Source organism: Pipistrellus kuhlii, unplaced genomic scaffold (genome assembly GCF_014108245.1).
Source record: "Pipistrellus kuhlii isolate mPipKuh1 unplaced genomic scaffold, mPipKuh1.p scaffold_m20_p_9, whole genome shotgun sequence".
NCBI lineage: Eukaryota > Metazoa > Chordata > Mammalia > Chiroptera > Vespertilionidae > Pipistrellus > Pipistrellus kuhlii.
In genome coordinates, this window is record NW_023425595.1 from 53,946,394 (window position 1) to 53,974,251 (window position 27,858).

General features: G+C 34.9%; 1 protein-coding gene across 2 annotated transcripts in view; it reads right to left on the minus strand.

Annotated features, from left to right (window-relative positions):
- Nucleotides 1-1,157: 1,157 nt before the first annotated feature.
- PGR (progesterone receptor) overlaps nt 1,158-27,858 on the minus strand; it is a 67,761-nt gene continuing 41,060 nt past the window's right edge. Inside the window, exons 5-8 of one of the 2 annotated variants that reach the window (XM_036427094.2) lie at nt 15,820-15,964; nt 14,151-14,281; nt 8,328-8,485; nt 1,158-4,631 (exon numbers count right to left, since the gene is read on the minus strand). In XM_036427094.2, the coding sequence (XP_036282987.1) occupies nt 4,476-4,631; nt 8,328-8,485; nt 14,151-14,281; nt 15,820-15,964 (590 nt within the window). In that variant the 3' untranslated portion in view covers nt 1,158-4,475. Of the gene's footprint in view, nt 4,632-8,301; nt 8,486-14,150; nt 14,282-15,819; nt 15,965-27,858 lie in introns of both variants that reach the window. The other variant, XM_036427093.1, reaches the window with a different exon arrangement.

The window sequence follows — 27,858 nt, forward strand, 5'->3', positions numbered from 1 at the left end:
TAAAAAGATTCAGCAAAGGCAGGTTTAATCAGAGAGGTGAAGTGATTTGCTCAAGCTCATCCAGATAGTTAATCCAGAGAAGTGGGGCACAGGCCTAGGTCTGCTGTTTCCACAGTTTCCAGTATAATTATATCACTGCAGCTGTTAGTGGGTAATTTACAAGTTAGAGGTTGATATGTCCTAACTATAGAAAAGGCATTGTTTTGGCAGAAGCATATTGTGTATTATCTGTGTAGTAATAAATTACTTTAATGTTAAATAAATGAAAAATAATACTGTTGGCTAATTATAAAGTACCATTTTAATGGAAACACAAAAATTGTTATATAAAAACTGATATTAGAGGTACAATATCTTCAGACTCAAATGGCTTCTCAAACCTTTTTAAGGGAAACATTTCATTAACTCAATAGTCTATTTGAGTAACCTTCAAGTATTTTCTGACAAATAACCTGTTTTTTATTATATAATTTCATTTTAGAGCTACAAGAAAGAATGTGACCTATAAAATAAAGTTTATAATGACTTCATAAAAAGAGATATCAGTAGTCGGGAATTTGTAGAGCAAAAGATTTAGAGACTAGATAACTTCCATTTGGTGATGTCATGTTGTTTTTTCACAAACTTTTTTTTTTTTAAGATTAGCACAAAATATTAAAATCCTAGTATTTAGACATTCACTGTATGAATTAAGAACAACATAAAATATATCAAACATCCTGTGAGCTTGAAAAACAAGAAAACCCAACCCTTCTGATCACCACATTGTGAAATCAGGACAATAAAAATTATTAAAAAAAATTTTTTGTAAATTATGTTGAAATTTAAATCTGTGTTGAGGTAAAAATATTGTTTTAATTCAAAGATAAAAGATCAGATAACAAAATGATCACATCATTAACTGTTCTCTTGGGTCCATTACTTGAGTGTGAAAGGCTAATGACATTGTTTTTTATTTTTGCACACACCTACATTCATTTACTTATGTCACACAGTTCATTTTGAGAGGTACCATTCCCACATTGGTAGGTTTTCTTTATTATACATGAAATTTAAAAATGCGTTTATTGGGATGAAAATGGAGAAAAGACATTGAAATCTTTTTCAACAAATATACACACAGATTTAATGCAAATGAATTTCTGATATGACAAAACTAAGGAGTTATTTGATATTTATTTTAAAATTAGTATTTTATTTTGTGCTGCATTTGCCTCAGTAAAGTTATACATAACAATCCTTTGAACTATCAAAAATCACACTGTAGTTTTCATTTGTATATTCAACAAATATTTGAGTGCCTCCTGTTTAAGGCACTGTGACTTAAACCTATTATCAAACTCTAACTTTCTTGAGATACAAGAAACAATAACAGAAGAATAATGCTTATAGCACTTTTTTTTTTGGTGATAATAGCAGGTACTCAATAAATATTTGTTGAATGAAATCAGAAATAAGGAAAATTTACATATTGAGTTTTATAATACAAACAGTTTAGGGCTGCTAACTATAAAGAAACAATTTTATTCTCTAAATTTTCCTCAGGGAGGGAAATGATATTCCATTCACTCAATTCAAAAATTTAGAACAAGGAGCATTAAGTGTTCTTAATAAATATAAAATATACTTACATTCTCCTATGTTATAGTCAGTAAAAGGAGGGATCTCATAAAGTAGAAAGAAAATGTGGAACATTGAAAAAAGGTCAAGAGAAATTAAGAGATAGAGGGATCATGGAAAGAGAAGGTGATAAAGTCATGTGTGCAAAGACATGGAGTGATACAACAAAAGGATGAGAGAGATCCACAGTAATACCAAAACTATAGAAAGAACAAATCATTAAATTTTTGGTCAAGAAATGTTATTGACTCACCCCAGGTGGCTCCTAGACTTGTAGGAGAGTTGGGATTATAGAACAACACACTATTGCAATTCAAATGTAATACAAAATCCACTGTAAACCTTAGGGGGAAGCAAATAATTGCCTGGAAGATGCAGGGAAGACATAGAAATGATGTTTGGCTGAGTGTTAAAGGTTGAGATATATATAGGACTGGTATCCGAGGGTGAAAACGTGGGTAGAAAATTGATTTACATGACTGGAACATAAGATGAATATATAACAGTGTTGGACAAAGAGAAGCAAGTTATAAGAATCGATGCTTTAACACCATTTTAGACTCCTACTACTATGTGCTGCCATTAATAAGAAAAGTATACCAAAGAAAATATAATCTCTGAGAAAGGAGTCCAGTTAAAGGTGTTTTTGAAAAGCTTACTTGGAGATTCTAAAGTGCTGCTATCCTTGAGAATCACTATAATAAGTGACTGGAAGTCAGTGAATATTTTCAGTGAGGAATTAGCATAATGAGATCCTTTTAAGGAAGATAACTCTGGCCTGGATAGTGCAGAGAGAATGAGTGTGTGGGTGTTTAAATACTTTGAAGAACTGAATACCAGTAGAGTCTATTATAATACACATGCATTCACAGAAAAGACATGGCATAGACATACTAAGGAAGAGACCATTGTTATACTAGTGTTGAGACTATTTGGAATACTTAGGTTAAACTGTTTATCAATGTTATAACCAAGAGTTATCTGATTTGCATATTACCTGTTTTATTTGCCAGATCCATCTAGTGAACTCCAGGCAAAGGCCCTGGTTGGAGCTTGTTTTAACACCCACTTCAAATGCCTTCTGAGAATCCGCTATTTACAGATACTTACAGCTAACTTTCTTTTGTAACCTAAAGAAATTATTAGTAAAAGATACCAATTATGCCGATTTTTAAATTAGATGAAACCGCTTTAACTTGTTTTGGAGGTCACACTAGCATTCATGAATATTATTCTATGCTTGTGTCCCTTGTTAAACTGTAAGTATTTATCAGTTGAATGGAATGAATAATTGAAAACTCATTAAGAAATCAAACTTCAGTGCTTTCTATATTCTTTTAGAAGTTATTTTTATTTTTCTCATTAACAACTATTAATTTGCATAAGGAGGCATTTTTATTTGTCAGGTAATGTCTAACTTTAAAGACATTTCAAAAAAAAAGAATTGGGTGTACTAATTTCTCTGGGTTGTTAAAAATTATATATGTAGCATATACATGATCTATAATAGGCAAATATATATACCTTTGGTATAAATTACTTTATCTAGAAAACAATGATTGATTTCAATTGAACTTTACCAGTGCTATGAATGAACTTAGTATTAGTTCTTTATATATATATATCCTTTGAAAAAAAATAGATCTTCAGTGACTCATCTCAGGAAAGAACTCATCTAAAAGAATATTTTTCATTCATGTGACAATAAAAATTGTGTTTTCTAGTTATTATAATTGGCTGCATTACTTTAAGACAGTATCTAGTATTCCCTGAAGTATCTCTCTTAGAATTAGATCAAAGGCACTCAAAAAGTTTCAACATGTGGTTAGTCTATTATGCTTCACTGAGTAGAGTAAGAAAATAATACTTCTCTCTTTTTATCCCTTCCCTACCTCCTTTCTTCTCTCCCTCCCTCCCTCCCTCCCTCTCTCCCTCCATTTTTGGCTTCTTGGATTAGAGAAGATGTTAATAAGAATCTCTAATCAAAAGGAACATTTTGCAATAAAGATATTATTTCACCAGAGTTAAAGGTGAGGAAACTGAGAACCAGTAAAGTGACTTTCCACATGCTCTCAAGTAAAAAGTGGAATTAGGCCATCAACTCTTCTGACTTCCCATTTCAATTCATAATATCTTACTAGAGGACAATTCCCAAAAGTTAGTAAAAAAAAAAAAAAAAAAAACCAAAAAACTATAAACCCCACAATACTATTGTCATAATACTATGGCTCTACTTAATAACTTCTTTAGAGATTTATGTCCCCAGACTGGGAAATAGTCTTATATATGAGCTACTTTTCCTAGTTTTAGGAACATCAATCTATTTCAAAAATTTAAACTCCTTTTCTCTATGTATTTTCTGCATTTAAAAACTCTTGAAAATCTGTTAAAGGTTATAAATTTCCTTCTAACAAAAATGTATATACACTCATGTAGACAAAATTTTGCATACCATTTGAAATGTCCATTTAAAAAAAATAATAAAGGAGACAAAAGGATCTGCCTAGAAGGAACATATATAATAGCTTTCTTAGTATTACATGTAAGATTTTTTTCTCTCTAAAGCAGATATGGAATAATATGGATAAGATGATGTTTACCTAACCATAAATTTTAGTACTTTTTCATTCTTGTAAACTCTTAAAGAAAATATGTGTACACAAAACACTTAAAATTCTAATTATACCATATAAATGAAAAAAGTTAAAATCTCACAATTTTCTCTGGAATTTATACAGTATGACATGAATGTAAGGCTTTGAGAAGAACATTGTAAGAACTTGAGACCTCATAATCCTGATCCAAACAAAAACAGATATACCACAACACTTAATTTTTAAAAGTGAAAATTAAATTCACTTTTTATGAAAGAGAAGATGTTTCACCATCCCTGCCAAGATTTTGGGTAATTGTGCAGCAATAACTTCAGACATCATTTCTGGAAATTCAACACTCAGTGCCCGGGACTGGATAAATGTATTCAAGCAGTACAGATGAAGTTGTTTAACAAGCTGTTGGTTTAACAAATGGGAAAAAAAATATGTAAGAAAAATAATAAGTTCATATACTATTCAAGCATGGCAATTTATTTTTCTAATAATATAAATACTCGCCACAATGTTTTCTTCTTACCAAAATGAAAATAACTAGCTCCACTCTTTAGAATATATAAAAGGTCACACACTGTGTAATGTGATAATAGTAAAATAAGATTAAAAAAAAATAAGCAGTGGAGGGGGAGATGTGCCCTGTCCTGGAGCAGATAGAAAGAGCAACTTAAATCGACCACAAGACCTCAAATAGCCAGAGAAATCCTGAGAAAGAACAAAGCAGGAGACTTACACTTCCTGATTTCAAGCTATACAACAAAGTTGTAGTGATAAAAACAGACAAACCAATGGGACAAAATCAAGAGCCCAGAAATAAACCAGAGTATGTATAATCAACTAAATTTTAAAAAAATCCTCACTTGAGGATAGGTTTATTTATTTTAGAGAAAATGGAAGAGAGGAAGGGAGGATGGGAGAGAGGGAGAAACATTGATGTGAGAGAGAAACATTGATAGGTTGCTTCTCATATATGCCTTGACCAGGTATGGAACCCACAGCCTAGATATATGTGCCCTGACTGGGGACTGAATTTACCACCTTTTTTTTTTTTGTATGTACAATGCTACAATCTACTGAGCCACCTGGCTGGGGCTCAACTAACATTTGACAAGAGGGCCAAGAATACTTAATGAAGTTTGACTCATCTTAAACCACTCATTGAAATTAATTAAAGATTTAAATGTAGGACTACCCAACTGGCATAGCTCAGTGGTTGAGCATTGACTTATGAACCAGGAGGTAATGGTTTGATTCCCCGTCAGGCACATGACTGGGTTTGGGTCTCAATTCCCAGGAGGGGGAATGCAGGAGGCAGCTGATCAATAATTCTCTCTCATCATTGATGCTTTTCTCTTTCTCCCTCTCCCTTCTTCTCTAAAAACAATAAAAATATATTTAAAAAATAAATAAATGTAGGACCTGAAAACATTAAATTCCTAGTAGAAAATAGAAAAAAAAAAAAAAAAAAAAAAAAAAAAAAGCTCCTTGACATGAGTCTTGGTAATGATTCTTTGGAAATCACACCTAAAACACAAGCAACAACAGCAACAAAAAGGGGGACTACATCAGACTAAAAAGTTTCTGCACATCAAAAGAAACTATCAATGAAGTGAAAACACAACCAAAGGTATGGGAAAAAATATTTGCCAATCATATAACTGGTAAGAGATTATTATCTGAAATATATAAAGAACTCCTATAACTCAGTAGCAAAAAAAAACCCACCAAAACAAAACAAAACACACACCCAAAACAAAAAACAAACACACAAGAAAAACCCAACCCAATTAAAAAATGATGAAATTAAAAAATGGTAAAATTAGAAAATGGTGACATTAAAAATGGTGAAGTTAAAAAAATGGTGAAAACCTGAATAGAATGGCCAACAGGTACATGAAAAGATATCATAGGGAAATGCAAATGAGAACCACAATGAGATATCACCTTATGCCTGTTAGAAGGGCCCTGAGTGAAAAGACAAGAGATAACAAGTGCTGGCCTGGAGGCAGAGAAGAAAGAAACTCCTTGCACACTGTTGGTGGAATTGTAAATTGGTACAGCCTCAATGGAAAGCAGTGTGGAGGTTCCTCAAAAAATCTGAAGTAGAACTACCATGTGATCCAGATATATTCACTTCTGGGAATATATCCAAAGGAAACAAAAACTCTAAAAAAGATATCTGCATCCCCATATTCATAGCAGCATTATTCCCAACACACAGACGTGGAAATAAACTACGTGTTCATCAATGAATTAATCGATAAAGAAGATGGCATGTGTATATAAAATATATTCACAATGAAATATTATTCAGCTATAAAAAGAATTAAGAAACCTACCATTTGCAATAATGTGGATGGACTATAAAGGCACAATGCAAAGTGAAATAAGTCAAACAAAGGCTGTATGGTCTCACTAGCATATGTGGAATCTAATAATAATAATAAAAAGAACCTACCAAACTCATTAAAAAAAAGATCAGATTTCTGGTAACCAGAGTGGGAAAATGATGGCTAGAAGAGGAGCAAGGTGGTAAAAAGGTACAAACTTTCAGTTACAGGATAAATACTAGTGATGTTATATACAACATGACGACTATAGTTAGCAGTGTTGTATGATATACAGAAAAAGTTAAGATAGTAAGTAGAAACTAAGAGTTCTCATTGCAAGGAGAAATGCTTTTTTTTTTCTTTTATTATATATACAAATGCAAGAATTCATCCACCAGGCCTCTAGCATTCAGAGATCATAATAATCTGGCCACTCAGTGTGTGTATGTGTGTGTGTGTGTGTGTGTGTGTGTGTGTGTGTGTGTGTGTGTGTACTAGAGGTCCTGTGCATGAATTCGTGCATGGGTGGGATCCATCCAACCAGCCTGGCCAGGGGGAGGGGACTTGGGTGGTTGGCCAGCCGGCCTGCTGGTCAAACTCTTGGTCAAGGGGACAATTTGAATATTAGCCTTTTATTATATAGGATATACACTGAATGGCCAGATTATTATGTGTTCAGAGATTATAATAATCTAGCTACTCAGTGTATATGATATATTACATATCATCATCAGATACTATATAGTGCATATATTTGGTAGGTGTTAACTAATCCTATAAATCCAATGTGGTAATCATTTCACAATATAAGTAAATCAAACCTAGATGCTGTATACCTTAAACTTATATAGTGATGTATATTAATTATTTATCAGTAAGACAGTAAAAAGCAAAACAAAAACAAAACAAAAAGCAAAATATATAAACAACAAAAAATAGCAACAACAAAACCCAGCAGTTTCCTGAAGTTCTTCTTCCCATTCATATTCCAGCTCTCTAGATGTAATCACTTTCAACATTTTTATTCTATGTTTTCAAAATTTACCTCTGTATTTCTAATACATTTTGTTTTCCAAATCTGATTGAGTTTCTACTATGAAAAAAGAATCTTGAAGGGTAGAGGAATATTTTTTTACTCCTCAATTGTTATTAACTTATCTTTTCTTTCTTTCTTTCTTTTTTAATATATTTTATTGATTTTCCACAGAGAGGAAGGAAGAGGGATAGAGAGCTAGAAACGTCAATGAGAGAGAAACATCAACCAGCTGCCTCCTGCACACCCCATGCCAGGGATGTGCCAATGTACATGCCCTTGACCGAAATCGAACCTGGGACTTTTCAGTCCACAGACCGACGCTCTATCCACTGAGCCAAACTGGTTTTGGCTGTTATGAACTTCTAATTCCACCAAAAATGCTATGATAGTGCTTATTTTCCACATCCATACTTTTGTTTTTCACATAAATTTTGTCCAACCGAAGACAAAAATATTTTAGAACATATTCAGGAAAATCTATCACAATGCCTATCACTATTAGATTACCCTCAACTTACAGAAATAATACTAAGAGGATATTTAGGTGATCTATATAAAAAATGAACAAAGAAAAATATAAATTCTAAGCAGTACTATGCAAACACTGTTTTAAAATAAAAGTACAACTATAAATTTAAAGAAACAATCTGAAGTAAAACTTAGCTTTAATATTTAAAAAGTTATAGAAATTCAGAAAATATTCATTGATATTCTAGAGAATGAGATACTTACATCATGCAAGTTATCAAGAAACTTTGTAAGATGGTAGAAACGTTGTGAACTAGAGACAACTCCTTTTTGCCTCAAACCAATTGCCTTGATGAGCTCTCTAATGTAGCTTGCTCTCATTTCTTCAAACTGGTTTTGACTTCTTAGGCCTTCCAGAGGAACTGTAGAAAGGCAATTACAAGTATCAATTATGTTTAAGACGATGACAAAAGTGGTTTATGAAACAAATTTTGGGATTGTGTGATGATTTTTTTGATGTATAACTCTATATACAACATATTAAATAAGAAATAGTGTTACCAATACTTTTAGGACATATAAACAACCAGTTCTTGGAAGAATATAAGAACAAATAGGTAAAAACACACACACACACACATTTCAGCTTACCTATTTTAGAGCTGCATCAATTGTATTTAAATTAGAATTTGCTTAAAAGAGCACCTGACAGAATTCTATTTTTTTCTGAAATACTTGGTTTGATTACGTTTACAACAGCATGTAGTCTTTTTCTTTCTTTCCTTTTAACAAATACTTGGACTTCTCTGTGAAGTCTTGTGTTCTTTGGATGAAGAAGGAGTGCTGTAATAAATCTAACAGAAGAACCTTACAGTGTGATCTGATCATAAATTCCTAACTGGGCAGGTCAGAGTGAGTGGTCACGTCCAAGTCAAGGACTTCCTTGTTGAATGGTTGTTAAGCCAGGCCTGTCCATTGTTCATGGGCAACAACCTTAGCACACCTTGAAATGCCAGAATTAATCCTCTTTTTCAGACACTTGGAAGGTGTAACCACCCTCAAGACAGCACATAATCATAACTGTCCTGTGATCCAATCGCTGCCTTGCTTTCTCCCACCGTCATGCAATCTTCCTTACATTTCCTCCTTAACTCAAAAGAAACTGCAAACTGTCATTCTCGGGAGCATTGAAGATTTGCTTCCCGGCAATTGTCATTAGTTTGGCTCAAATAAACTCTTGTACAGCTTTCTGTAGATTTGGATGTTTCTTATGTCAGTATCATATAAGTCTCAAGTATTTCTCATTAAGATTATTCCTGGATAGTTTATCTTTTTTGTTGCCATTTTAACATTGCCTCAATAAAGTTTCTAACTCTTTTCCTGGTAATATGGGAGAAAACCATTGCTATTTGAATATTTCCCTCATATCCTGCCACTTGATTATATTGTTTTTATATTTTTAACGTATATTTTAATTCTAATTTTGGGGTTTGATTACCTTTTGTTTCCTTGGTATACAACAATGCTATATTCAAATAATGCCTTCATTTTCCTCTTTCCAGTACAATCATGTACCACATAATGAGGTTTCTGTCAACAACGGAGGGCATATACTATGGTAGACCCATCTATACTAATAAAAGGGTAATATACTAATTAGATCGAGAGACCTTCCGGATATCTTTCTGGGCAAAGTCATGGTGGTGGGGCTGAGGGAGAGGAGGTTAGGGGAGAGCAGGCCAGTGAGGGAGGGGTTGGGGAAGTTGGGGGCGAACAGGCCAGCAGGCACAGTGGTTAGGGGCAATCCGACTAGCAGGCAGACATCCCCTTAGGAGTCCCAGATTGGAGAGGGTGCAGGCCGGGCTGAGGGACACTGCGCCCCATGCACGAATTTCTTGCACTGGGCCACTAGTAAGATTATAATAGAGCTGAGAAATTCCTATCACCTAGTGATGTTGTAATGCAATGCATTATACAAATACTTACCATTGTGCTATAATTACCTATAGTATTTAGGACAGTAACATGCTATATAGGTTTGTAGCCCAGGAGATATAGGGGAAGAATCTGTCACCCCAAATATGTCTATTTGGTATAAGAATTATTTTAGGCTGGTTAATTTTAAGAAACAGTAGACATAGGAGAAACTCTGAAAACCCAGTAGAAGTTACTCTTTGTAAAAGGTATTTACATTTCTAAGGGACAGGACAGTCTCCAAAGGGTGTCTTCTGCTCTGTATCAGGAAGAGCGGGGTGACATTATCTTTAGAAACTCTTATCAATGCAGAAGACAGTGACTTAAACCTTCCTAACAACCTTTCCCTTGTTGACTATACTTTTCCTGTTAACCTCCAATAACTACATCCCTTCCACCACAAGCTTCTTTTGTCTGCAGCTGAAGATGGAATTTAAGGTGTGACTTCAGCTATTTTGGCAAATTAAGTTTTCCTAGGTCTCTTTCATATATTCAGGAGGATACACGTTATTACACTTCTGTTTTTCTCTTGTCATTTATCATAGGGATGTCTCAGCCAAGAACCAAGCTGAGTAGAGAGGAAATTATTTTTACTCCCCTACAGTAGGTTAGATCTCATATAGCCTAGGTGTGCAGTTTGGGGAAGTGCACTCTGTTTTCCCATACATGATGAAATCACCCAATGTCCTTATCAGTAGTGCATGACTGTAGTTGTAGCTCTTATTTTTGCTTCATGATTCAGTGCATTGTTCAGAACTTCCAGAATAGTAAATATAACAGTGATGACAAATGCTCCTATTTGTTGCTGATTTTAATGGAAATGGCTCTTATTATATGTTAGCTAGTAATTTAGATGTGTACCTCTGAAATCTTTAATTCATATATCTAGAGTCTAGGCACAACTTCCTATTCTTATGGCTAAATCTCTTAATTCCATTGTCAATTTACCTACAAATTTTTTTCTTAAATTTCTAGGTGCTGTTGCCACTTGTCTGAGATGCCCTGGCTGATTTCTTCTTTTGTATTTTACTGTTTTCTCTTGCTAGATCTCCAGCAATGTGGGTGTCAGGTCTCCTTCTTGATTCTGATTTCCCAGAAATTTTAGTATTTCGCCCTACTTTTAAGACATTTTTCAACTTTGTCTTCCAATGCCTATACTGACTTTTAAATTCTTCATATACACATAAATAATTTTAGTTTTCAACGGCTCTTTCCTTTTCGTGTTATTCTTTTTTCATAGTATCCAGTTCTTAATTTCATGGGTACAATATGTTCTTATCTTTCTAAGGAGGGCTTAACTTCTATTTTTCTGAAGTTTTTCTCCATGGTTTCTGTTTCCTTCAAGTTCTTTTTTTTCCTGTTTTTTTCTTTGTCTTTGATGTCAAAAGTATCCCTCATTGTTTATTTATATTCAAGAGTAAAAAACTAAAAAGCTGATTGATAATTATATTTGAATGGGTAGTGCTCACTGACTGTGAACTTCATTGCAGTGATATCTGACTGAGGTATTTCAAAGAGAAATCTCTGCTATTATTTAGTTCTTTTTCTTTCTGGCTAAACAATTTCTGCAGAGAAGAAATTTTCATTCTCCATCTCTGGAGATGGATATAAATTTGGAAGGCAAGGTTCTGGGAGACAGGTAGGAGAAGTATGCTGTCTCAATATTTGGCATATAATCATAATCTGTTTCCAACATGAAAACTCTCAAGATCAACAGTACCTGTGGTTTACCAATACAGTTTTTGGTGTTTTTTTTTTTTTTTTTTTTTTTTTTTTTTTTTTTTTTTTTTTTTTTTTTTGTTCTATCCTCTTCAGGGAATAATTTACAATCTATGTTTGAGTTGGTAAGAAACACAATTGGCAGAACTCTGTTTTTAACTCTACCTTCACTCTCCTTTCAAAAATTCATAAATGCCACCAACTGAAGGCGCTTCTTGAATTTTCTTACTTCTGGCTTAGGTATGCTAAATTGGTTGTGCTTGCTAACTTAATAATTTTATTACTATTGATTCGTTTCTCATTCTCTTTTCATTTTTATTTTTAAAGATTCCATTGCCAATATTTTCGTGTAGTTTTAAAGGAACTGATGGAAAAATGTATGTGTTCAACCTGCCATATTTTCTTGAAGATCTGTATTTTAGTCTATAATGGAAAATGGGAGGCTTAAATTCTTATGCATCCCAATTATCAAGCTTTCCTTTTGCCAACTTACTTATTGCATTTTTTAAAATGTTTTTAAAAACTGATTTTTAGAAAGAAAGGAAGGCAAAGAGAGAGAGAGAGAAACAGCGATTGGCTGCCTGTTGCACATGCACACACTCTGCCTAAGGATAGAGCTGGAAATCCAAGCATGTGCCCTGACCAGGAATTGAACAAACAACCTTTCAGTGCAATGCCCAGCCAACTGAGTGGATCACTGCATTTATTTTTAAAAAGATATTCCTTATTTAAGATTTCAAATTAATTTGGGAGATAATATAAGACCATCTATGGCAGAAATGATTCATTCTGTCAAGAAGGGTAGAAGTTAACTGCTGTAATATTAAATTTATGCCATTTGACTTTCTTGGCCAGTCTCTTATCAATGATTTTAGTCCACTTTATGCACTTTATCAAATTAGCCTTGAAAATCTTTGCTCCAATGGGTTTTTAAGGGGGGAAAATAAGGCTATAAATCCTTAGATCCTGAATTAAATAAGTAAATCCAAAGTCCCTGTCTTTGCAATGATTTCATGAAGAAAAGTTCCTTTTTAAGGATTTAGCTTTTCTGCTTTTACATATATATATATATATATATATATATATATATATATATATATATTATTGATTTTTCACAGAGAGGAAGAGAGAGATAGATAGCTAGAAATATCAATGAGAGAGAATTATCGACCAGTTGCCTCCTGCACACCCCCCACCAGTGATGTGCCCGCAACCAAGGTACTTGCCCTTGATTGGAATCAAACCTGGGACCTTTCAGTTTACAGACCGACGCTCTATCCACTGAGCCAAACCGGTTTCAGCTCTGTTTTTACTCTTGATAGGTAACTCCTGTTTGAGATTAGTGCACAAGAAAGAAGTTCCTGCAAAGATACTGTTGAGAAGACCTTTAGATCATCTTCTAACTAAGACCTTAGCTTCCTGTTGTTCTCTTTCAGATTGCTATGAATGAAGGATCAACTTAGACATTCAAGTTGAGCTTACCTGTGCACAGAAAGAGCACAGGCAAGGGTAAAAGGTAAAAGCAGATTTAAAGTTTTTCCCACCCAAACCCTTAAGGATCCACTGAGACAGAAGTACATTGTTCTTGTGTATACACACACACACACACACACACACACACACACACACACACACACAAATAATTAAATAAAGTTCCCTTACTTTCTGGTGACCAAAGCTGTGCTTCCTAATATACCATTTTCTTCTTCTTCCAAGTACATAGCTCAGGTGCATTTCCCAGGCCCTCTCGCAGTTACGTGGGCCATGGGAAGTGGGTAGAAATGACATGTGGTACTTTCAGGTTTCCTCTCCAAACCTTTTCTTTCTCAGAGTTCACTTTCTAGTCAGACCTGATGGCATACTCCATGCTGCTACGAAAGGGGGGAATCCTGTAGGAAAGGAGCCTTGGTTTTCTTGCTAACCTCCTGGACTATGGTTGTGTATGATACACTGCTATTGTATTATGCTACTGTTCTTTGTAGTTATTTATTACAACAGCTTGTCCTATTATAGAGAATAATTCCAAACAAAATTGTGTAGTTTATATAGTAAATCCTTTGTGGGGTAGGGTAGAGAGAAGCATAGTTTGTTTCTATGTGATATTAATTAGTTTATAATAGCCTAAATGTGTGAACATTAAAAAAATCATTTACTGTTTTATAAAAAAAATGGAATTGGTTGTATTGATAGGTTATTTTAGTATTATGTGTTAAGTAAAACCTAAGAAAAAGGATGAAACTTTATCAATGTCTGTGACAGCAGAGTGGGTTTTTCTCTTTTGCAGTTACAATAGAAGATTCATACCTCCCGTGTAAGCATATGATCATACAGTTGTTTGAAACTCTCATAATGAATAAAAAAGTAAGTATTTTATATTATGTTACTTATACTCACTTGTATTAAGAAGTAGCAATACTTTCATACAGAGGAACTCTTCTTGGCTAATTTGAAGCTTCACAAACTCCTGTGGAATCTGCCACATGGTAAGGCATAATGAATAGAATGATAATTCCTTCATCCGCTGTCTTCCATCATACATAACACCCAGAAGAAAAAGCAACAGGGAAAAAAATTCATACAGGTATATTAGCCAGTTTATGTAATTTATTACAGAATATGAGTAATTACCTTATTTATTATTAAAATAATAATATTTTTACAGAATATGAGTAATTACCTTATTTATTATTAAAATAATTTTTCATAAAGAAACTCAATACTATTTGGAATTTTAAACATAAAAATTTTTTCACAATGCTGAATTTTTGAGGTTAAGAAATTTTAAAGTTAGAAAATCATAGTAAATACACATTGAACAAGGTTAATATTTCTTCATCACAGTTTAGAAACCTAAACCTAGAAGTTGTAGGAGTTGAAAATGTGGAACTAAAGAATGCTTAGGAAATAATTTATTTACTTATGGATTCTTTCTGTGAAAAAACAAAACAAAACAAACACAAACAAACATGAATTTTTGTGTGCAATCCAATAGGAGAAAGGATTTATGTCACAGAAAGTATAGAACAGTTTAGTGTGTGCAGTTCAGAGTATTCTGTATGCACTAGTTACACGGTGAGCTATTCTAGGGGAAATGTATGATGATACAGAAAAAAGAACATTAGGGAGAATTAAATAATTGACAAAGACAAATACAAATTCTGAAGGTTGAGGACATTTTTAAAAACTATTTTCTCAACCATGTACTGCTTTGTAATATTCACATTAGTTGCATGGTGCTAACAAGGATAGTGAGAACTAGATTTTGACTCAGAAGAGTGAAGATTAATTGAGACTGACACTCAGATCCTTAGGTATGTTAATGCAATTCTTCTGAGCCTCAGTTTTCTGAGCTGTAAAATAATGGATATCAATTCCTTATCAATTTCAAAGGATAATAGAATATAAAATGGATTACAATATACATAAGTTATCTATAAACTGTCAAGATTTATATAAGTTAATGTTATATAGTTCTGAGTCAACATTAAACATTAAAATAGTGAAATTATTTTCATGAAAAGATTCTTATTTAAAGGTTATATGTAGAATATTAATTACAGAAATTTAAATATAATCAAGCAATTTAGAATATTTATCTTTCAATTAAAACAAAACCTTCAGTGTTATTTTTCCTCTAATGAGAGATGTTTTTACCTTTTGAAGGTAAATCAATACTTTCAAGCAAATTATTTATAATATACTTCATTATCTTCATTAGCATCAAAGCAATTTTAATTTGATAAACATTTAATTTTGTCTTTAAGTATATTTCTTAATGCATTCTTGAAGTTTACAAAAATTGCACTTCAAACAACTGCTATACATTGAAACAAAAGAAAAACTTTCCAAATATCAAATTAACTGATAAAATGATATAATTATATTAATATTTTCAAGCTAAAACTGATATGCAATAATATCAATCAATATGAGGTAATTCTGAGAGATCTTTCAAGAAACTCTTAGCACACTAAATGTATGATTATCTATTGAAATGTAATTTTCAAGATTATCCTACATACATACTTATGTTAATAAGAACTACAAAAAAGTTACTACTTACTCATTTATTATTAGATCAGGTGCAAAATACAACATCTTTCCACTGACATGTTTGTAGGATCTCCAACCTAGTGCAAACACCATTAAGCTCATCCAAGAATACTGGATGAGAGTTATCTGGTCATCAATATGTAAGTTTCTAAAACCTACAAAACAAATTAAAGAACAAAATGATCACAAAATCACTTGTGCTAAAAATGTTAAAATATATAGAAATTTTAAAATAAATGTGAGTAGAATAATAAAATATTTTCAATTTTAATACGTTGTACATTAAAAATCAGCAATTTTGGAAAGCATTAAAAATAGTCACTGTGACTTAGAATTCTGGGAATTAGCTAATTGAATCAATTGTCCACCACTCACTCATTTAAAACTCATTTATTGAGAACTATTTATGTATTGGTCATTAAAATGCTGAGGTTACATGGGTGGGTAATACAAAATCCTTGCCCTTAAAGGAATCTCATAAGTCAACAGGAGAAACAAGCTCATAGTACAATGATAGAAAAGATTAAGAGAGTATACCAGGCAACTGGAAGATCAGGAAAAATGCACTATAAGAAAAAGAGATGATTTCCAGGCAGAATATAATCAGTTTGTTGAGGAGCTCAATTCGTTAAGACATAACCATAAACTGGTAGGAGTAGAGAGGACAGAGTGCATCAAAGAAATATTTAAAAAGTAAAATCAAAGAAATTTTGCAAATGATTATATGTAGGTAAGAGGAGAAAGTTGCAAATAGATTTTCCATTATTTTACATGAATAATAGATGATGGTAACAACATTAATATGATAAAATAAAGAAGGAGAAATAGGCTAGAGGATAAATAGTAAGTTTGGATATATTTGAGGGAACTCTGGAACATTCAGATAGTAGTTGGACATGTAAATTAGAATAATGGAGAAATATTGAGCTAGAAATATAAATTTAGTAATTATTTGTAAATCTAGTAATAATTTGGAGAGTCTTCCTTTTGTTTTAATGTATAGCAGTTGTTTGAATTGCAATTCTTTTAAACTTTAAGAATGCATTGTAATGCAGCTAAAACAATGAGAGTGGAGGAAATATTTTATTATAAGTACTGAGAAAAATTACTGTCTTAGGACATCAATCACTTTCCACCGAGCTATTTAATAACATCATATATTCCCCTGTGAATCCATTAAGTACACCCACAAGTGACCAATTTAAAAAACAAAACCAGCCCTAACCAGTTTGGCTCAGTGGATAGAGCATTGGCCTGTGGACTCAAGGGTCCCAGGTTCGATTCTGGTCAGGGGCATGTACCTTAGTTGCAGGCACATTCCTAGCAGGGAGTGTGCAGGAGGCAGCTGATCCATGTTTCTCTCTCATCGATGTTTCTAACTCTCTATCCTTCTCCCTTCCTCTCTGTAAAAAATCAAACTAAAACAAAAAACCAATACAAGCTTAATTTCTTAAATTTCAAGGGCCAAAGACATTTCCTGATTCTGTTAATCATCTCAAGGTCAGTGGCAGAAAAGGTTATCGTCTCTCCATATATTTCACATAGTCCCATCTTCATGTGAATGGTAGAAATGTATACATTTCATATATATGTTACATATCAACTAATATGTATTTGTCAAGTATATGTGTCCAGAATATATTTCACTTGTTATTAGAGACATATAAGATTATTATTTCACATATACGAAAAATGGCAGACTCATAGTAAATTAGGTTCAATTAATCAGATGTACTAAAGATTAGCATTTATCACTATCTTCCCTAATATATTTTTACTACCTGTACCTTTCTTAATCAATATTATAACTTTTTATAGAAACTATTATACAAAATTAAATATTTGACACACTATGCTTTATATTGTTTATCCTAGGGCTTATGTTAGTTTATGAGCAGTTTTTAAAATGTGATAAAATTACGTAAATTATTTCATTTGTTCTTTAAAAAAACAGATTTGATTTATACTTCCATATTTGTATTTATTTTATCCTTTTTTTTACAATCTGTTTTGCATCCTGGGATTATTAAGGACTAGAAATTATGAAACACATAATATAAAAGACAAGTCTTGCTAAAATAACAACTTACGAAATTACCAGTATTTATAGCAGAAAGTATATTCTTTCCATTTAACAAAATGAAATCCAACTCGGAAAATAGCTTTACTTATTCAATCTTTTAGGGAGCTTATCTGTGATAAATGTACAAGGTTAAATTGACTTGAACATGCCTGGTTCAGAAGTGCAATTTTTCTCCAATTAACTGTAATATTCATTATTTCATACTGAAACAAAGAAGGAACACCGAGATCAAATTCCCATTGATGATAATGATCAGGTGAACTTAGTACATTTTAGATGCTGGTCAAAATGGAAACCTTCACAGAGAGAGTGATGGATGGCCCCTAATTGTGTTTAACAAGTTAAGAAAAATACCCTCTCTTTTTAAGTGACTTGACCTGATAATTTTGACAAAAGCCCTGTTACAAACTGTGCAATCCTTACTGCTTAAAAAATTAAAAAAGAGTACAGTGAAGACAAGGCTTGTATGACTGTCTAGGTTCTCCTATCTTTGAGAGTTCTCATAAAATATATAAGTTTTTTATTTATGTTTCAATGAAACTGCCATGCATTGAAACATTAAATCTACAACAAAGGCAGAGCATTAAATACCTCAGCAGCTTCTGACACAAAGTATGAACTTTGAGGAGTACAACAAAACTTTAGCACAATAAGTACAATCACTAATATATATTTGATGATTTATTAAGATAAGAATAAAGACTTGATGTTTAGTGGTCTAAGGCAGCATAGTTTTTTTCATAACAAAGCCATCATTTAAATTTCTATATTTACCTATTTTGGATGAAGCATTATACTTGAAACTAGGCATAAAGATCGGAAAGATGCTGTCTCTGTCTTTAATACTGGGGAGACAGACAGAAAAGAGGGACATAATTATAACTCAGAGTAACAGTGGTGTGAATGACAAAGGCAAGGGTGAAGCGGGAGAGCAAGGGGCCTTTGATTGAGTCTGGGAAGGCCTAGGGAAATACTAGGGGAAACAACAGGTGACTAGAATCCTGAAGGCAAATGAGGGACCAGCCAGTGGAAGATGTAGAAGAGAAGGGCCTCCAGGTAGGGAGAACAATGTGGACAAAGAAAGCAGGAAATTGAGCAAAGAGCATTGTGGGAACTGAATGTTAGGAGTTAGAAGAGGAAGAGTGGGAGATAACATTGCAAATTCAGAAGCCAGATCACAGAAGGCCTTGGATGACAAGGCAAATAATTTTGGACTTTGTTCTGAAAAGGAAAGGGAATAACATAACTTATTGTAATTGTCTTAGAAAGATGATTTTGAAGGCAGAAGAGAGGGTTGTTTGGAGACAGTGTGAAACTGTCATCATAAGCTGTGTAGGGGGAAGGGAGGATACAGCAGAAACCTAGGAAAAAATTATGAGCACCTCCACTGCTAAGTCAGGGCAGTAGCGGTGGAGCTTGTATAATGAATCATATATTTAATAAGTAGAGATAACAGGACCTGATAACTCATTGGACAGGAGGTGATGAAGAAAAGTGAGCAGAGGACTATACCCAAGAGTCCATCCCAGATGTTATTCCAAGGTATAGAAAATAGTTTGGGTTTTATGGAATAGGTTTATGCTCTCTTGGAAATTCATCCAGGTGGGAATGTGTAACAAGCAGTTGATATGCATGGTCCAATAAGTTCAGCAGAGGGTCTGGGTTGATACTATGTATTTAGGAGTCATCAGAATATCATGGCTGCTGAGGACAGGCTATGAATGAGTTCATTCAGACAGTAGAGAGTGAGAAACTAATGCCATATGCATGGCATGAGCGGAAGAACAAATCTACAAAGGAAACAGAAAATACGTACATTGAGAGAAGCTTATCTACCTGGGAGGGAAGCAGTGAGTGAGAAGGGAAGAGTTTAAGCAAGAAATGGTTTTGTGAGTGGCCCCAGAGGCATGTGAAACATTGTAATGACTGATGGTATTTATTTGATTTGGTAAATAATTTCAGTGGAATAAGATGTTAGAAAAACCATTTTTGAAAGTATTATTAAAGCCTAACTTTACTCCTAAAAGGTTAATCTCATTTCTTTCCCATCACTTTTTTGGGGAAGTAATTTGATTTATTTATAAAGAAAAAAAATCTTTTTTTTTTTTTTTACATAAGCAGCAGCTGTCACTGACTCAAAAGCTATTTTGGCATGCTTCAAAGGCAGAAAGTGATTCAGAGTTCTGCTACTGATGACTGCAAGAAGTCTGGCTGAGACCAAGAAGTATTTATTTAAAAATGCAATGTTTAAAAATGACAAATAATTGACCTAAGTAGATTGTTGTTTTTTCCCCCACCAAATAAAAAGAAGAATCAAGACAATATTTTCCCAAAACCTCTCTGTCACATCACCTTTGCTATAATAGATTGATATAGTGAGGGTAGGGAACTTTTTCTGCCAAGGGCCATTAACATCATTCATGGGCGATATAAAATTATCAACTTAAAAATTAGCCTGCTATGTTTGGTCAAACCTTTAATTAACTCACCCCTAATGCCTTGGCAGGGCCAGACCAAATGATTTGGGGGGCCTTATATGGCCCTTAGGCCAATGTTCCTCACCCTTGATATACAGGAGAAGAATATTGAAAGGTGAAACTGATTTGGGAATGAGGACTTATTAATTTAACTAATGGGTCGGTGCACAAAATTCTTGCACGAGGGTGTGTGTGTGTGTGGGGGGGGGGTGTCTCTCAGCCTGGCCTGCACCCTCTCTCAATTCGGGACCTCTCGGGGGATGTCCGACTTCTAGTTTAGGCCCAATCTCAGAGGCCTAAACTGGCAGTTGGACATTCCTTTCCCAATCCAAGACCTCTGGCTCCTAACCGATTGCCTGCCTGCCTGCCTGCCTGATTTACCCCTAACCCCTCTGCCTGTCTGCCTGATGCCACTAACTCACATGTGTCAAACACAAGGCCCGCGGGCCAAATCCGTCCCGCCAGGCCTTGCAATGTGGCCCGCACCGCGCTGTCATCACTGCACTCCACTGCGTTTCCATCACAATGACAGTTTATGACTGTTCAGTAAACCATTCGGCCCGCGATTTAGGCTGGATTTTAGATTTTGGCCCCTTCTCTGATTGAGTTTGACACCTCTACTAACTGCTCACCTGCCTGCCTGATTGCCTCAGCCACTTTGCCTGCCTGCCTGATCACCCCTAACTGCCTCTGCCTAGGTCCCCACCGCTGTGGCTTCATCCGAAATGATGTCTGGAAATTGGTTTGGCTGTCTGTTCTAATAGCATATTATGCTTTTATTATTATAAATTTCCAAAGCCTACCCTGACTTGTCAGACTCTACTTGATCAGCCCATAACTTATGGCTCTTAATTTTTTTTTTTTTTGCTACTCTCTCCAATATAAATTTATTTTCAGTGGTGTTTTTAATACTTGAGTGATGAAACCCCTCAGAGGCCAATACCTAATGGGGCAGTATTTGACAAGCCATTTGCATAAATATATTTTCTCAATCAGCAGCTATTAAAAATTTATAATATATTTGCCGAAACAGGTTTGGCTCAACGGATAGAGCGTCAGCTTGGGGACTGAAAGGTCCCGGGTTCGATTCCGGTCAAGGGCATATACCTTGGTTACAGGCATATCCCCAGAGGGGGGTGTGCAGGAGGCAGGTGATCGATGACTCTCTCTCATCGATATTTCTAACTCTCTATCTCTCTCCCTTCCTCTCTGTAAAAAATCAATAAAATATATTTTTTAAAAATTTGTAATATATTTTATGCTAGTAATGAATCCTCATACTTGAAAAAAATTGGGAACCATTCTTATGCTGGTCTAATTTATTATTCTCGTTATATCATCAGTCACACTATTCTTTTTATCTGGAATGTTTTCTTATCATGAGTTATCAAAGTCTCAGTTCTAATTGAAGGTGCAATTAACTGGCACCATGTCTCAAGCCTTCTCTTGTCCCTGAAAGCCAAAAATTTTCTTCTGTTCCATTTTCTTTATGTCTGTATCTATGTCACTTTCATTATAGTTGTTTTGGTGTCTTATCTATCCCACTGGATTAAAAGTTCCTAAACAGAAAGAATATGTCTTGTTCATTTTTTAAATTTTGCAAATATTGTGTTGCTTCACTCATTGAAGTTACAGCAAAAAGTCTACATAAAATCATTCACATGTAGATGCAATGTATCCTCACAGGTCATTTGTAAATGTGCTGTCATGAGGGGAAAGCATCTTTCAAGCATCCATTAAATAATGACAAAAAAAGAATTCTGAGATGGGCTACAGTAAATTACAGTGGACCAGAAAGTGAGAGAAAGAAGCAAGAATAATAAACTAATTAGTAGCTGTAGGCCAACTAACATACTACTCATATTCCTGAATATAGGTTGGTGCTTTGAATCAACTTCCAGGTGGCTTTTTAAAAAGAAGTGGCCAGACATTACCTCATCCAGCTTATGCAATGAACTTTCAGGACTGTTGCAACAGCCAATCAAAAGTACAATAGTAAATATCCCTCCTTTACGGACACCTATCCTAGAACTGCCCCTGCTTCAAGTTTTCCCACCCTCCCCCTTATCTGTTTTCAGTGTAAATTCTTCCAAAAACAACTTACACCTTTCTTGCTGAAAACGTAATGTATAAGAGCCATCAATTCTTCTCCATCAGCCCTACTACTTGTGGTTTAGACTTCATGCCCAAGGGCCAGCTGACTCTGGCTAAATAAGCCCCTTTTTTCAGGAATACTTTCAGCTGTGAACAGTTGTTGTTCTTTTGTTTGTTTTGTTTTGTTTTTTTGTTTAATAATAGAAAAAATATATCTCTTAAATAGTATGAAAGAGATGTTAGATAAACTGTAATTATTTTAACAGGCCCGAGAAAATAGAAGAGCTAGACAATAAAACAAAAAAACAAAACCCACAAAAAACAAATGAGTAAGTCTTGACCTGGCGACAAGAATCCTCCCATGCACCTCAGATATGTGCCTTGAGGCCCTCAGGCATGCTGTCACCTTAGTCATGATTATCATTCTAAATCTGATCTTAATCTGACTTCCCAAATACATTTTCTTATTGTGAAAGAATGACCTGAATATGCAATGTGTTTTCCTGGCAGTGTTTTTTTATGTGTGTACTTCAAATAAGTAAACTGGCATTCTCGTGTACTAGGAAACTTCATTTAACATGTGAATGAATAGAGATTCAGAGAAGAAAAAAGAAAAAGGGCAGAGTAGCTAATACTGTTAAGTGCCCAGTCAGTCATCAGTGACTGACACTATACTTTCTGTCCGGAAGACAGAACAGGCTGGGCACTTAATGTGTTAAACTCCGAACTCACCACTTCTCCCAATCATATCAAAGCTACAGCTAAATTATAGAATAACTATCACTAAGAACCTCCCAAAGATTAACTTAACAGAATTCCTATAAGTAAGGATATAAAGAAGAAGAGCCATATCAAGATGGACAGAAGGGGCAGAGACGTGGTCCAGACAGATCCCACACCCATGGTGTGACAATGAATAAATGGGAGGGATATCTTGACTATGTAGGTCCACCTAAGGAGCAAGGAGTCCAAGCCCCATTCTGAGTTTTTCTATGTCAAGAAGAGGAGTTCCATAATATCTGGCTTTGAAAGCCATCAGGGATTATACTCCAGAGAGACAAAAGGCTGCAGTAGATTGAGATGCTGCTATTAAAGGGCTCACACACTTAGTTACTTTCTCCAAGTTCTAGGGCAGGGGCACCAGTTCAAGAAAAAATTAAATAGGCTAACTTTAAGGTGAGGGGCTGGAGGGGCAGAATCAGGAGAACTCTCAGGAGATGGAAGAACTGGCAGGCACCATTGTTCTCTTACTGAACTCTCTTCTCACTGCCAGGCCCTGTGAAGGCCCACACCAAATTTGTTCCTGTCCATTAACATAACACCACTTGCCCAACCCACACCATTGGCCCAGGTCTGGTGTCTCCCTGAGACACTGACGTACTCCACCTATTTGCCCACTCAAAGCCTCTTTTAGTGGCTCCAGACTCTCCACATGGGTGGTGCCTAGACTAGGCTCTTGCTGCAGACACTCGCAAAGGTCTACAAACCCCACACAGTGTCAGCCAGCCTCAGAAAGCACATCAGATGCTCCCAAAGGCTCACAAACCTCCTAGATGCAGTGGCTGACCTCAACTTGCATTCAAGTTACCAACAAGTATCCCTAAGCCTGGCACAAGCAGCAGCCAGGCTCAGCTCACAACATAGTTTCTCTTCAGCCACTCCAAGCCTAACACAAGCAGTGACCAACTGTAGATCATGTTCTAGCTCCTACCAAACAGCCCCAAACTCAGGAAAAGCAGCAGCTGACCTTAGCCCCCACAAGAGCCCAGTAAGAGACTCCAGGCCCTACATAATCAGCAACTGGCTTCAGATTGCAACAGCGCCCCACCCAAGCAGCTCCACAACTGAAACAGCATGGATGGCACTAGAGCCCTGCTAACGTGACTCCCACTCCCTGGAGTCGGCCTCCACACAATAGCTTATCCAATGTAGTCATTGCTAGTCCTCACAGACAGTTGGCCTGAGAATCAACTCCATCCACAGATGTGCCAGCAGCATTGGAGCCCAACTGTAACAGGAGAGCACACACAACCCAGGAAACACACCTTGGGCATCTGGCTCAGGTGACCAGGGGCATTGTACTACTACTGGGACCGAGAGGACACCTTCTATGTTAGACGATTCTTTCAAGCCTGGGAGATGTAGTGCACTTACTACATAGAAATAACTACATGGAACAAGCCAAAACGAGGAGACAAACATGTCCTAAATGAAAGAATAGGTCAAAACTCCAAAAAAAAAAAAAAAAAAATGGAGATGAGCAATATAATAGGTAAAGAATTCAAAAGATTGGTAATAAAGATGTTCAAAGTATTCAAGAAAAGAGATGAACTCAACAAAGAGACAAATAATAGAAAAAATAACTAATCGGAAATGAAAACACACACACACACACACACACACACACACAAACTAAATTTAAAGATACAGTAGAGGGGATCAAAAGCATATTAGATGAAGTGGAAGATCAAATCAGCAATCTAGAAGAAAAGGTAGGGTACCCACCCAACTAAAAATAGTAAAAAAAAAAAAAAAAAAAAAAAAAAAAGAAGAAGAAGAAGAAGAAGAAGAAGAAGAAGGAGAAGAAGAAGAAGAAGAAGAAGAAGAATATTAAAGGAACCTCTAAGAAGAAGAAGAAGAAGAAGAAGAAGAAGAAGAATATTAAAGGAACCTCTAAGGATATTAAAGGATATAAAGTTACCAACACTCACACCATAGAGGTCCCAGAAGGAGAAGAGAAGAAAGGTATTGAACTTATTTGAAGCAACAGAAAGTATTCCCCAACCTGGTGAAGGAAATAGACATACAAATCCAGGAAGTTCAGAGTCTCAAACAATATGAACCAAAGAGGCCCATACCAATACATATTATAACTAAAATGAGGTGTTAAAAACAAAGAAAGAACTGTAAAAGTAACAAGAGAAAAGCAGCTAGTTACATACATGAGAGCTCCCATAAGACTATTGGCAGCTGATTTTCAACAGAAACTTTGAAGTCCAGAGGAGATTGTCATAATATGTCCAAATTCATGAGTGAGAAAAAGCTATTACCAAAAATACTCTATGCATCAATGTTATCATTTAGACTTTAAGGAGAGGTAGTTTCCCAGACACGCAAAAAGATAAAGGAGTACATCACAAGGAAATCAGCATTACAAGAAATGTTAAAGGGACTTCAAATATAAAATAAAAGGTCAAAACTAAAAATTAAAAATAAAAAACAAAAAACAGGAAAACAAAAATCTCACTGAAAAATGCAAACAGTGATAGTAGCGGATCAACCAATTATAAAGGTAATGTGAAGCTTAAAAGATAAAAAAAATAAAATCATGTATGAATACAATAATAAATGAAGGGATACACACATATAAGAGGTAAAAAAAAATGATGACAAATACATACTTGTGGGAGTGAGTAAAATATGTAGGGAGTTTAGAATGCATTAGAACCTAAGCAGTCATGAACTTAAAATATACTGCTATAAACATAACCATCTGATAACCACATATATCAACCATAAACCAAAAAAAAACACTCAAAAAACATTATAATGGATGTACAAAAAATAAAGAGAAAGAAATACAAGCATGAACTACAGAAACTTATCATCAAAATACAAGAGAGCATAAGAATAGAACCAAGAAGAACCACAATAAAAAAATTAAAAAAAAAACCAACCAGAACACTATTAATAAAATGGCAATAACTACATACCTGTCTTATTATTAACTAACTAGAGGCCCAATTAAAATTTGCGCAAGGGACTTGGCCCTCACAGCCTCAGCTTCATCCAGAAGGATGTCTGGTCTAATTAGCATATTATGTTTTTATTATTATATCAATAGATAATTATTTTAAATCTAAATAGATTAAATGACATAGGGTGGCTTATTATATGAAAAAACAGCACCTCATATGCTGCCTATAAGAGACTCACTTCAGATAAAAAAATTCTCATGTAAGTAAAAACTAAACAAAACCTGGGTTAGCAATACTTAGACAAAATAGATTTTAAAACAAAGTCCGTAATAAGAGACAAAAAAAAGGGGGCATTACAAAATGATAAAAAGATCAACCCAACAAATAATATAATTCTTGTAAACATCTATGTACTCAACATAGGACCACCTAAATACATAAAGTAAATATTAACAGACATAAAGAAAGAGATCAACATTAATACAATAGTAGAGTTCTCTAACACTTCATTTATATGCAAATTAACCATCACTCCAACACAGAAGATGGTTGCCCCATGTCAAAGATGGCCACCCCCATTTGGACACAGGATGGATGCCACAGGAGGACAGATGGGGGGAGGGACAGGCCTGCAAGAAAAAACAATTGGGGGAACCAGGCCTGCAGGGGAGGACAGTTGGAGGAGACCCAGGCCTGCAGGGGAGGGCAGCTGGGGGTGACTGGGCCAACAGGGGAAGGCAGTTGTGGGCAACAAGGCTGGCAGGGAAGGGTAGTTAGGGGCAATCAGGCTGGCAGGTGAGCAGTTAGGCATAAATCAGGCTAGTAGGGGAGTGGTTAGGGTGTGATCAGGCTGGCAGGTAGAAGCAGTTAGGGGCAATCAGGAAGGCAGGCAAGGGAGCAGTTAGGGGTGATCAGGCAGGGAGGCAAGCAGTTAGGGGCAATCAGGAAGGCAGACAAGTAGTTAGGAGTGATCAATCAGGCAAGCAGGCAGGTGAACAATTAGAAGCCAGCTGTCCTAGATTGCAAGAGGGTGCAGGCCTGGCTGAGGGACCCCTCCCCCCTCCACACACACACACACACACACACACACACACACACACACACACACAATGCATGAATTTCATGCACCAGGCTTCTAGTACTTTGATAATCTTAATGCTTTCCTTATTGTGCAGTTAATGAAAAACAGTACATGTAATAGTGGGTGATGCCATCCTTCCTACCTACTTTCATATTTTGCAGCATTAAAAATATTGCCACCAAATTCAATGTAAAAATTTCCCTCACTCTTATTGAGGGTGTGCAGAGATTAACAATCTTGGGCAGATAATAGGGTTTCAACTTTAAAAATTCAGCTTATATCCAAGGTGAATAAAATTATCTTTTAAATTATAGCTGGTTACTTTCTTACCTTGCAGATAGCAGAATCTTTTTAAACAATAAAGAACTTACAAAATACAAACAAAAAAATATGAGCTATATTAACAAAAATAAAATCGCATTTTCTAAATAACAAAAAAACTGGTAAAAGTTAAACTTGCATTTAAACACTCATTTTTAAACAGAAAAAGTTAATGCTATTATAATATTTTTATTTACTAAAGGTCTATCAAATTTGGTAACTATTTTACTGTCAGTTTTAAACATTTAGAACATTTCTAATAAAAAAAAATTGCATGTCCAAGGCCTTTCAGCAA